Source organism: Gorilla gorilla, chromosome 13 (assembly GCF_029281585.2).
Source record: "Gorilla gorilla gorilla isolate KB3781 chromosome 13, NHGRI_mGorGor1-v2.1_pri, whole genome shotgun sequence".
NCBI lineage: Eukaryota > Metazoa > Chordata > Mammalia > Primates > Hominidae > Gorilla > Gorilla gorilla.
The window spans coordinates 131,888,125-131,900,647 of record NC_073237.2 but is presented as its reverse complement, the minus strand read 5'-3'; the positions used below and the strand labels follow the sequence as shown (position 1 = coordinate 131,900,647).

General features: G+C 58.3%; 1 protein-coding gene across 21 annotated transcripts; it reads right to left on the bottom strand.

The window, feature by feature from the left end:
• Window positions 1-1,999: 1,999 nt before the first annotated feature.
• On the bottom strand, window positions 2,000-11,344 carry PPP1R26 (protein phosphatase 1 regulatory subunit 26). Of its 21 annotated transcripts, XM_055350984.2 has the most exons (5): window positions 11,195-11,344; window positions 8,094-8,226; window positions 6,838-6,970; window positions 6,631-6,698; window positions 2,000-6,471 (listed from the first exon to the last, which is right to left on the bottom strand). In XM_055350984.2, exons 4-5 carry the CDS (start codon window positions 6,632-6,634, stop codon window positions 2,765-2,767), a joined length of 3,711 nt encoding a protein of 1,236 aa, XP_055206959.2. In that variant the 5' UTR covers window positions 6,635-6,698; window positions 6,838-6,970; window positions 8,094-8,226; window positions 11,195-11,344; the 3' UTR covers window positions 2,000-2,764. The 21 variants fall into 21 exon arrangements, with proteins under 21 accessions (XP_055206959.2, XP_055206973.2, XP_055206975.2 ...); XM_055350998.2 differs by having other exon boundaries at window positions 2,000-6,698; XM_055351000.2 differs by lacking the exon at window positions 6,631-6,698 and having other exon boundaries at window positions 8,084-8,226; window positions 11,195-11,343.
• Between the last annotated feature and the right edge of the window lie 1,179 nt (window positions 11,345-12,523).

Genomic DNA, 12,523 nt, shown 5'->3' with positions numbered 1-12,523 from the left:
CCCAAGGGCCTCGGTAAGGAGCTCTGAACTGGGGACATCTTGTGCAGTTTTGAGTCCACCCCACCGGGGTGACCCCCGCGACGACACGGCACCTCTTTACAAAAACTGAAAATGGATCAAAATGTTCCACAAAGAAATGCAGGTTCCTGGAACATTCTTAGTGAGTGATTAACCCACGGTGACTGTAAGCCAATTGGCAACTGCTCGGCACGTGGATAGGGGATGCCCTACACACATGTATGGGCAGAACACGCTAACTAGAGCTGGTGACCGTGTTACAGATGTCATGTCCCTTAACTTCAGGAGGTCTTCTTTCTGGGGCAGAAGCAGCTCTGACCTGCACTGCTATGTGGAGTGTTGGCAGAGGACATGTGAACATCAGGGAAGGTGTAAATGGTCCGGGGTTTGGGGAAGAGATGAGACAAGCGACCCTGGGGTGGGCATGGGGGCAGAAGTGGGAGAGGCTCAGTGCTACGTGCACTGTGGCTGTGGCTCCTCCCCTGGCAGGCCCAGGACAAGGGGGTTGGTTTCCAGCCAACATCCCCACAGGCACTATTTAGAAATATAAATAAGGCCGGGCACGGTGGCGCAAGCCTGTAATCCCAGCACTTTGGGAGGTCCCAGGCAGGCGGATCACCTGAGGTCAGGAGTTTGAGACCAGCCTGAACAACACGGTGAAACCCCTCTCTACTAAAAATCCAAAAATTAGCTGGGTGAGGTGACTCATGCCTGTAGTCCCAGCTACTCGGGAGGCTGAGGCACAAGAATCGCTTGAACCTGGGAAGTGAAGGTTGCATGAGCCAAGATTGCGCCACTGCACTCTAGCCTGGGCGACAGAGTGAGACACCGTCTCAAAAAATAAAAAATAAAAAAAAGCAATATAAATAAAAGAGCATGGATTACATGGAACTGTTTCTCCTGGAAGCACTTAAGTGAAGCAACATGCCACAACGAAGATATCACACACAAAAGATGGGGCTGGACAGGAACGGCAACCACAGGGACCCTCATCATGGCTTCTGACCCAGGAGACGTTGCATCTGTGGATGGCAGGCGGCACATGCCTGCATCTGGATACAAGAGTGAATTCTTGCTAAAACCCAGGGGTGCACAGTGTGTAGACAAGCCACTCGCATGTTCGAATACCAACAAGATTCAGATCCAAAGAAACCCCGCATGGCAGCTAAGCCACGAGGCTGACCTGGGAAGCTCCAGTGACTCATGAAAGTTTGCTGGACAAGTACAATGTAAATGTCACGGCCCATCAGTGCCCAGCACTGCTTCTGTCTCTGTAGTAGCCACGGACACTGGGGTGGCCTCAGAGCAGAAGGCACAGAATACCAGGGCAGCATCACAGGGCACCAACACCAAGGACCTGAGGCCGCCACCTTTAACCACACCACAGTGCAGGAGAGGGCCCTGAGCATTCTGCCCTGGGAGGCGCCCACAGAAAGCCACCCAAAGGGCTGACGTTGTTGTTCGGGCACACCTCTGATGGGGCTCCTGTTTCTGGAGGGCAGGTGTGGAGAACGCTTATCCCCAGGACTGGGTTTTGCACATCATCTCCGCCCTGGGTGTCTGCGGACCAAAGTTCAAAGCAGTGCTTACTGGTGTGTGCAAGAAAAGAAATTTGTTTTGTTTTGTTTTTTGAGATGGAGTTTCACTCTTGTCACCCAGGCTGGAGTGCAATGGCACGATCTCAGCTCACTGCCACCTCCACCTCTTGGGTTCAAGCGATTCTCCTTCCTCAGCCTCCCGAGTAGCTGGGATTACAGGCATCCGCCACCATGCCTGGCTAATTTTTGTAGTTTTAGTAGAGATGAGGTTTTGCCATGTTGGCCAGGCTGGTCTCGAACTCCTGACCTCAGGTGATCCACCCGCCTCAGCCTCCCAAAGTTCTGGGATGACAGGTGTGAGTCACCGCGCCCGGCCAGAGAAAAGGACATTTTAAATGCATGTGTGTTATCTTTAAGAACCATGATTTAAAAAGAACAGTAACTCCATATAAAAAGAGGTTTATTTCGATGTTAGAATCATCTAGTGATCGAACAAGATTGGACATGAACCCACCCAGGCCCAGGGCTGGGCTGCAGAGCAGCTGCCGCTGACATCTGTGTGGATTTGACATGCAACAGGGAGCAGCCACGTGCTCGCTCGCTGGCCACTGTGCTTCGAAACGTTTTTCCAGCGGACGGCTGTGATTGCAGTTTTCAGATGTGCTCTGGCCTCTAAGGACGTGGGGCCGAGGGGGTGTCCTCTGTATAAAAAGTGCTGTCCTGGGAGCTTCCCAACGGACATCTTGGGGCATCTGAGCGATTCCCACGGAGGGCAGCTCGGCCTTCCTTAGGCTACAACTGCAGCCACTGCCGGCCATTCCCACCAGCAATCAACCAAAAAGCATCAGAGCCTCTGTGAAGCTGGCTGTGATGATAAGAACCAAATGTTTTCTAATCTAAGACTTGTATGCAGAACACACAAAACTGCAGTTAGGAACACCCTACAAAATTGAACAACAGTATTTTCCAAAAATATTTTTTACATCACTTTAAATAATTTACAAAAAGCTACAAAAATCATATTTACCAGGACACGTCTGTTAAATAAAAGTTTCATGTTGGTGTACATATATACAGGGCTATGTATAATAGACTGTTTCCCCTCCTTGCAGCCATGGAACCATCACACACACGCACAGCTACACGCACAGCTACGCCGCTTTCCACGAATGCACGGAACCCAGGACGCGAACCCACAGCTCGAGGGCTTAGACCTTCACTACTGAGCTGCCGCCACTGTCCTCTGTGGAGGTGTCACTGAAGTCACTGGCGTCACTGCCCAAGGCGTCCTGCTCCTGGTCATCCCTGTTGATGGCCCTTCGTCGATACCTCAGGTCTAAAATGCTTTCCTCCGAGCCCGAGCTCCTCCTGTCATGCAAACTCAGCCCTGTCTGTGCCTTCCTGGTTGGCCAGGGGCCGCCGTCCTTCTTTGCTAGCAAGTGTGGGCTTCCAAAGACAGGGCTGGGTCCGGCCTGGGCCTCCCTGAAGGCCGAGAAGGAGGGGCCCTGCAGAGGCAGCCCCAGATGGGGGCTGAAGAGGCCAGCCTGCCTGCCCCCCCAAGAGACACCCTTTCCAAAGTGGAAGAGCTGGGTGGACAGCAGCGGCGAGAAGCCCCCAAGGGGCAGGCTGGGCAGGCCCCGGGCGGGGCCCTCGGACCCCTTGTCTCTCTCGCTCCCGACGCCCCCCCTCCACACTGCATCTCTGCCTTCGGAGCGCAGCACCCACGGGCTGGGCAGCCGACTCTGGTGGGCGAAGTCGCTCCAGGGCGGCGCGCGGTCGGCCTGGGCTCCAGCGTCCCTCTCAGCTCCCGGGCTGGGGGTCAGGAAGCTCGGGCTCCCGCAGCCCATGTGAAAGGTTCCTCTGGCGCCTCCTGCCTCGGTGCCCGCTGTGGCACAGCTGGGCAGCTGACCAAAAGCGCTTTTGGCAGCAGGCTCGGCCCCTCGTGGGCTCTGGTCTTTGTGAACGTAAACATTTCTCCTGCTCACTGAGAGCCCCTTGGCGGAGACACCGCCGCTGGTGCTCCTGGGTGGCGCAGGATCCCCTCGGGCAGGAGCAGCAGGGAGCCCCTTCCCGCCCTGGCTGAACAGACCAGCTGTGCCCTGTGCCCCTGCGCTCTCTGTGCCTCGAAGCCCTTCGGCCAGATGTGGGACCCCCCTGGCCCTCTGGCTGCGTGTGCACACGCCAGGCGGTGGGGGCGGCTCCTTCCTGCACAGCACCTCTGGCCTGGCTGGGCCCCCTGTCCCGAGAGCGGTGGGGCCCTCTGCCTGAGCTTCTGAACTGCTCACTGACTCCTTGGCCTTTTCCGCCAAAAACTTCCTAATCTCCAGTTCGATGCTATCGTCGCTGTCCACTGAACTGCTGTCATCAGACAGGGAGCCGGGGCTGGGAGCTGGGCCCTGGGACTCCCTGGGGAATGGATTCCCTTCGGAGGCAGAGGCGGAGGCGGAGGCAGAGGCGGGTCTCCTCACCCGGAAGGCCAGGGCCGCGTCCTGGCTCCCGGCGCCCTCCTGCCTCGTCCTCTCTGCCGTGCTGCCAAAGACACTGGGGGGTTTCTTCCCAGGACCCTCGCCACTGTCTCTCTTGGACTTGGAGAGGCAGCTCTTCAGCACCGGCGGGCCCCTGTCTTTCCAGTCTCTCCGGAGCCCGCCCAGCTGCTCCAAGAAGTGTGTCTGGGCTGTGCTGAACCTGACCTTCTTCCTGCACGCAGCCCTGGGCTCCCTGTACCTCTTCTTGAGCTTTCGCTTGGACCTTAACAAGTCCTTGATGGCTGTGTCCAGGTCCTCGTCACTGTCCAGGGAGCTGCTTTTGTCTTCGGAGCTCTCCTTCTCGTCTAGGCGCCTTGCCTCGTCTGTCTTACCCTGGCCCTGTGACATGCGAGTGTCGCCAGGCCCCCTGGCGGTGCCCTCCCCTCCCAGGGCCTCACTGGCTTTGCCCTGGATGGGCAGGTCTCGCCCCTCATGGCCGGGCTCAGCTCTCCCCTGGCTGTGGTCGGCATCCTGGTTACCGTCTTTCACCACCTCCCGCGTTTTCTTGGGCGTGGATGGCCTCACATGGCCACCACGTCTACGCTTCCTTTTGCAGCCCAGCAGCGGGTCTGGTGTTTTAGAGAGAGGGGTCTTGTGGCCGCCGGTCTGGCTGTTGAGGCCAGGCGGCAAAAGTGGACCCTGGGCAGCCTGCGGGCAGCTCTCACCTCTGGCCAGCAAACTCCCTGACTGCGCCTTGAGGGCCAAAAATGTCCGGATTTCCTGCTCGATGCTGTCATCGCTGTCCACGGAGCTACTGTCGCCGTCAGAGCGGGAAGGCACGTTCGGGGAGTAGAAGAGTGGGCTTGCGGACAGGGACCCGTCACTGCCCTCCACAGGGGCCGGCAGGATCGTCTTGGAGATGTCCAGGATTGCTTCTGCACACATCAGCTCTGCAGATGTGTCTGCGCGGCATGAGGACCGTTCCACAAACTCACTCCTGGAAGCAGGGCTCGCTGGAGGTGGAGCTTTGGTTTCCTTCAGGAGCTTGGGGGAATGGTCAGTGTCCGGGCCCCCTGGACCAGGGTCCGTGGTCTTGGTGGCCACTGGCTTCTTCTTGCTGGGTGTTTTCCTGTGGGTCTCGGGCAAGGCACTTTTTGTGGCACTGCTTGTGCTGTGTGCGGGAGGGTCAGGCGCTCTCTCCTCTCGGAGTTGGACCCTCTGGGGCGGGTCCCCGTCGGCCTCCTTGCGTGTTTTCTGCAGCTGGTACAGCTGGATGGCCTCCTCAATGCCGTCGTCGCTGCTGGAGTCGGACGCCTCAGGCGCCTGTGCCGCACTCGTGACTCGCTTTCCCCTCCTTGCAGTGCTGGCGCTCCTTTTGATCCCACCTTTATTCTGTGCTGCTTCTGAAGGGCGGCAGGGGGTTGCCGGCTTCGTGCTGCCCTCGTTCTCCTGCGTGGTCGTGACCTTGGACCTGAGGCTTCTGGGCTGCACGTTCATCTTCGCTAACCGGGGAGGTTTGCGGAAGGCGAACTCCTTCTGGACGCCCATCAGGCCCTGCCGACGCACCACCTTTGCAGGCGGCTCTTGGTGGGATTTCAAGAGTGACTTGGCAGAATTTTCATTTGTGTCTGGTTTCTTCTCCACTGACCCATCACATTTTTGGGTCTCATGCTGTCTCTTCTCATTCAGAAACTGTTCTATTTCCGCCCTGATGCTCTGCTCGAAGGAGTCATCGCTGCTCACACTGACCGGGGAGGCGGAGCCCTGGTCCTCGCTGGATCCCACCTGGCTGCCGGGGCCACCACCTGATCCAGGTACAAGTTTTGGGGGACACAAGGCAGTCGGGGCACTCTCGTGAGCCGGTTCCGGCTTACATCTACTGCCTCCGCCTGCGGCCCTGGAAGGCTGGGCTGCACCTGGCTGGGCCCCGCCGGCCCCGGGCTGTGCGGCTCCACTCTTTGCCTTTAGGTACTCCTGGATGGCCTCCTCAATGTCCCTGTCCACGGAATCATCACTGTCTGAATCTAGCACCAACGGGCCAAAGTCTGCAGTTTCCTCCTCCCCCATGGGGTCAAAGTCAGCAACGAGACCACAGGCAGCCAACGCAGGTGGCTCCTTGTGCACGGTGGGCTTGGCAGCCGGCCTGGTGTCGTGGCATCCCTCTGCCCTGTGGCCCCTCTGTGCAGCGCGCTCATCGCTGGTGCCCCGAGCAGCCCCGTCGCGCTGCAGAGTGCTGATGAGCATCTGCACCCGGGCGCTCACCGACGCGCTCTCCACGCCCTCGTCAGCCTCCGAGAAGCACCTGGGGAACCTACAGCTCCCTGGCGGGCCAAAGGCCTCCCATTTGGACTGGAGAGCAACCACTGGAGAAGCGTTCATGAGAAACATTCTAGCAGACGGGGAGGGGCGCGCAGAGGGGCGATGCTTTATTTCTCTACCGGCTTCACATCCTGGGCGGAAAGAAAGCACATGGGCATGATGCAGCTACGAACAGCGATAGCTGCCAACACCAAGCGAGGCCCCAGAGGAACAGCATGTTGGGCTCACAGAGTGGAGAGAGTTGAGTGGAGCCCAACGTCCAGCTAGCTGGGTGTCCTTGTGCGACTTACTCATGCTCCTGGGGCCTCGGATTCCTCAGCTGGGAAAGGAACAATTTACCTGCTCCAGCCCGGGGCTGCTGGGAAGATTCAGTAAGAAAATGTTTCCAACCACCCTCCACGGTGCCGCCCGGGGCACGCACGGTCATCACCTCCCCGCTCTTCCCTTCTCACTCCGGGCTTCCACCTTCTCTGTAAGAGGGGAGAGGTTTTATTTACCTCCAAAGTTGGCAAGCGGTACCCATGAGACAACGTCTGCAAATGCTTCTTTGCGGGTTAAAAAGGACGACTATAAACCCAGGATCAGCACGCCGTCATGCGTAGGTTCATTCTTGACCCAACCAACAAGCTCCTGGAACAGAAAGTTGTATGATGTGAGCCACTCAAAAATTATTTCCCCAAACATCTTGAAGGGCTGCTTTTACTAAACCCTCTCTATGTTAAATGTCAAATGTAAATTTGCCAGGTGGTCTCATGGGACTGCATTGTTACTCTTAGCTAACTAGCACAAAAGTCACCCTGAACACAGTGATGTCCCCCTTCTCATCCTGCGCTTCCAGATTTCAGACCAAAGGTGGCTGCCTCAGCACAAGTGCTGGACTGAGCTTGGGATACTTTGAAGACCTGCTCACGAATGGCCTGGGGATTGCCACTGCAGGGAGGAAGCTCAGGTGGATGGCAGTCACTTAGAACAACACCAGGGATACTGCGCAGCGATTCATTCTTAACACATCGCTCTGATACCCACCTGCCTACCCCAAAATTGCAGTGCAAAGCGGTTCCTATGCAAGCGAGCCCTCAAGGCTTATGGACACTGAACTCCCCTTGGCTCAGAGGCTGTGGCTGCCCTCAGGACCTCAGCAGTGGGCGAAAACTGGACAGTATGTTTTGCCTCTGTTATGGATTCTTCTTTACCAGGAGCTTTCTCCGGTTAACCAGGCGCTTCCTTCCTGACAAGCACATAATTGGTATTTACATGCCACCATCTTTTCACAAAAACGTGAGGCTGTGGCCAGGTGTGGTGGCTCACACCTATAATCCAGCACTTTGGAAGGCCGAGGCGGGTGGATCACCTGAGGTCAGGAGCTCAAGATCAGCCTGACCAATATAGTGAAACTCCATCTCTACTAAAAAAATACAAAAATTAGCCGGGCATGGTGGCGCATGCCTGTAATCCCAGCTACTTGGGAGGCTGAGGCAGGAGAATTGCTCGAACCCAGGAGGTAGAGTTTGCAGTGAGCTGAGATCGCGCCACTGCACTCTAGTCTGGGCGACAGAATGAGACTCCATCTCAAAAAAAAAAAAAAGAAAGAAAAAGAAACAAAAGGTGAGCCTGGCCACCTCCACACAGGTGAGCCCAAAAGGGGTAACCAGCAATTAACCAGGGCGTGAGACAGATTCAGAAGTAAGTCATTTGCTAGCACCAATTTGTGTCCTACAAGGGAAACTAGAATACAAGAATTACTTGAAATTACTTGAAATTCTGTGAGTCCAGGTTGACTGTGATGAAACGGCAGCCTGTGTTCCCACACGGCCCAGAGATCAGGTCCTCATCACTCCACTTACACACCGAGGCATTCTCTCTCTGCTTTTTCAATAGACTTTTGACTACCAGAATCAAAGAGAATCAGAGGCGTCTAATTACAGGCTGAAGCTACAGTTCATAAATTTTTTTTTTTTTGGAAAGAAATATCATTAACTTAAGGGCTCAAAATTAACTTTTGAAGGAACTTACTCTAAGACATTTAACCACAAGTACAAATATATTTAACTTAAGGTATTAAGACAAATACATTTAACCAGAAGTAATGTATAGCTATCCTGGACAGCAGTTCTGATGCTGGCTGAAGTGATGGGGATGGGACACGTATGTGACGTTATCTGCTAGTTCTCAAATTCTGGCCACCCACTGCAGCCCATGACATCCCCCATAAAGTCAGCTTCTGGAGAGATTCCCCACTGACACAGAGCACTGGGGGACCAACAATGCGAGAGAGGCTCTTTCACTGGCTAGCAGACCACTCCTGCCTTACTGTAGGTGTTATTCAAATTGCCTCTGCAAAATGACATAAATGACAAAACATTTGCATTAGCCTTGGGCTGAGGAGAGTCTAAATTAAGACTATTAACTCCTTAAACAGCAATACTACTCTAAGAATACTACCTTAAATACTACCTTAAGAAAACCGGCCCAAGTCAGTGTCTTTACACTAGATGACAAGGTGGGGGAGGGGAGTTTTCCTGGGGAAATAGTCTGTTCTCCACTAGCCACGTTTACAGCTTCTGACTGATTGCAGAGAAGGCCTGGACACCCAGTGAACAGTTTTCTAAGTTGTCAAATCACCTAGTTCAAGAATGGTATTAAAAAATCTGGCCAGGTGCAGTGGCTGACGCCTGTAATCCCAGCACTTTGGGAGGCTGAGGCAGGTGGATCACCTGAGGTCAGGAGTTTGAGACCAGCCTGGCCAATACGGTGAAACCCCTCCTCTGCTAAAAATACAAAAATTAGCTGGGCGTGGTGGCGTGTGCCTGTAATCCCAGCTACTGGGGAGGCTGAGACAGGAGAATTGCTTGAACCCAGGAGGCAGAGGTTACAGTGAGCCGAGATCGCGCCACTGCACTCCAGCCTAAGAGACAGAATGAGACTCCATCTCAAAAAGAAAAAAAAAAAAAAAATCGAGGGGGGTCGTCTCCCCAGGACAGCTTGTGGCTTTAAAACATTATGCGAGATGAATCATTCTTGAAAAGCCCCCTGGGTCGGGGATGGTGGCTCACACCTGTAATCCCAGCACTCTGGGAGGTGGAGGCAGGTGGATCACTTGAGGCCAGGAGTTCGAGACCAGCCTGGCCAACATGGCGAAACCCCATCTCTACTAAAAACACATAAATTAGCTGGGCGTGGGAGCCCACGTCTGTAGTTCCAGCTACTCCAGGGGCTGAGGCACGAGAATCGCTTGAACCAGGGAGGTGGAGATTACAGTGAGCCGAGATCAGCCATTGCACTCCAGCCTGGGCGATAGAGCGAGACTCTGGCTCTAAAAAAAAAAACAACAACAAGAAAAGCCCCCTAATCAGTCCTTAGAGATAGGTGTGGGCCCAAGCCAGAGGTGCAGGCTTTGTCAAATTGCTGCCTCAGGATACGGTCTTGAGGGTGGCTGTGGGGACACCCAGCACCTGCACCCCAAGGCCACACGGTGTCAGATTTTAGGAAGCGGTGGAGAACACTCGGGTACCTTCTCGGTCCAGACATCAACCTTCTGGAGAGAACCAAAGCACCCACACTGGGCCCTCGCCATCCTAACAGTCTGCCCACCTGTGAGAAACGCCCCCAAATACTCTACATTTCTCGGTTGGCCGAAAAGCAGCTCAGCCAGCGGTCTTACCTCCCAGGTGGGGTTTTCCCCCAGGGTAGGGAGGCCAGGGTCTGCAGGCCAGGGAGAGGAGCCCCGGTGCAGGAGCGGGCGGGGCAGCAGGAGGACCCGCTCCAGCCACCCAGAAGTGGGCGTGGGCTAGAATTCAGCTCCCAGCCTTCCAGAAGCTGCAATTTTACAACCTCACTACAAGCGTCCCCCAGCAAAGCTGCACCGCCATTTCCTGTGATTGGGAACTGAAGGCAAGGTGAGCCCCTCCCGGCTGCCCCGGCCCGACCTCCCCCGACTCCCAAGCTTGGGCTACTCACGGCCTGCGGGCTGGGCAGGGTCCCCCACGGGAGCTCCCCTCCCCGAGGGCGCGCTCACCCTAGCCGCTCGGATCGGCGACCTGGTCCTCGGCCCGGCGGGAGCGAACGCCTCCCAGGGAAGAGGCCGGGCCTCCAAGCAGGTCTGCACCCCCGGAGTTATGTTTCTGGGATCCGAGGACTCGCGAGCTTGGGGCCCGGGAGAGCGGCCACCCTCCCGGAAGCTCCGCCTGGCGCAGGGCGTGAACCGCAGTCTCCAGGCCGGCCGGGCCGCGGCCATTCTCGGAGGGCAGCGGCCGCCGCGGGCCGGGCCCAAGCTCCCCACCGCGGGCCCTCACCTGCGCCTCACCTGGGGCTCCAGGAGCGCGGGGCGCGCGGACCGAGAGTCGCACGGAGGCCAGAGACAGGATCCCCACCCGGGGAACGGAGCAGCCCCGGCGCCGATCCCCGTCCGCCTGCCCCGGGGAGCCCCCGCCGCCCGCCCGCCGCGGCCTGCACGGCGCGCCGGTCCCGGCCTGGCTGGCCCTCCTGTCCCCGACCCCCCAGCTTCCCAGCCCCCGAGCCCCCCTCGGCCCCGGCCCTGCACCCGCTCACCTCCGCCCGTCCCCCGCCGCCCGCCGCGCGGACCCCGCCTGCGCCCGCGTCCCACGTCCCGGGGGAGGCGGCGGGCCGGGGGCGGGCCGGAGGCTGCAGGGCCAGCGCGCTCCGCCCTCGGCCGGGGCGCGGGGAGGGGGCGCAGGGGCGTCCGGCCGGGCCCCCCGCCTCCCCGCCTCCCCGCCTCCCCGCGCGCCGCCGCTGCCGCCGCCCCGCGCCCGGGCCGCGCCGTGGGAAGCGCGGGAGGGGAGGGGCGGGGCGGGGGGCGGGGCGACCCCCCCAAGCCGCCCCCTCCCCGCGACCTACCGGACGGTGGCGGCGGCGGCCGCACTCCGGAAGCCGTGCCCGTGGCTGGGCATCATGGGAATGGCACGGCCGAGTTCCGGGGGAGGCGCGCGGCCCGGCCGGACCCCCGCCCGCGAGAGCGCGCCCACCTGCCGCCGCGCCCGCGCCCCGGGGACGCCCCCGCCCCGCCCCGCCCCGCCCGGTTCGGACACGGCCCCCTCCGCGGGGTGCGGGGCGAAGGCGCTTGGGCCGGGCCGAGCCCCGTGCTGCCCGCCTCCCGTACCGCGGCCACCTCCGGGGGGCGCGCAGGGGGCGCGGGGTCGCCGGGAAGTTCTGGGCGCGGGGGGGCGTGGCCGTGGGAAAGCGCTCGGAGCCGCGGGGAGGGAGCGTGCGGGGCCCCGGCGCCAACCGAGTTCCTCCCCGAAGTTCACGCGGGGCTCCGGGCTGAGACCGGCCTGCCCGCCCCTCCAGCCCCACAGCCTTGGGCTGGGGTCGGGGGCGGCCCCCGCGTGTCCCCGCGGCTGCCCCACCCGAGCTTGCGGCGGGGAGTGGACGCACGACCTGCCCGGGGCGGCGGCTCCTCGAGCACACCTGCCGCCAGGTTCGGGGGAGGGAACAGTTTCTAGGAACTGCCCCGGACCTTGAGGCCGCTGCTGTTTCTGCTTCTGCTGTGCGCTGACCATGTGACCTTGAAAGTCTTCCCAGTTTTGTTTTATAAAAGGTCCGGGGTGCGTGCCCGAGGCTGGCGGTGGCCCGGGTGTGCTCAGCATCCGCGGGCGGCGGGGAACGGGCAGACCCGACTGGATCCTCCCTCAGCGCCCACTCGTGGAAGGGGCAGATGGTGCGCAGGGGCACCGCGCTGCTTCTGTAAGCCCCCTGGGTCCTGATCCACACGTGTCTGGGAGATGAATTTGTGGGTTCGGTTCCTGTCTAGAAAGTGTCAGAGATTTGATAGGATCCAAATCAGAGGCGTGCCTTGGAGGGGTGCTTCTAGTCATGCCAGCCTGGGAAGCTGGAGGGCCAGTTTTGGGTCAGGAAACCCATTAAAGAATTGTTTTAATGCCTTCGTGAATTTTTTCAAAAAGCAATTTTTTTTTCTCATGAAATAATACTCTTTCATTACCAAACTTTGGGGAGATGATCTAATTAATAAGGTGACTTCCCAGAGACATGGGCTGTTAAGGTTTTGGCATGCTGCTTCACAGTTTTTAAAACAGTGCTGTGGTGAACAGCTTTCATGATGCCTCCTTAGAGCGGCTCTGAGCATTTCCTGCGGGCAAATCCCTAGAAGAGGCTGGCGGGCCAAAGACTATGCTGCATTTTGCCAAAATGCCCTCCAGAAATGCAGGG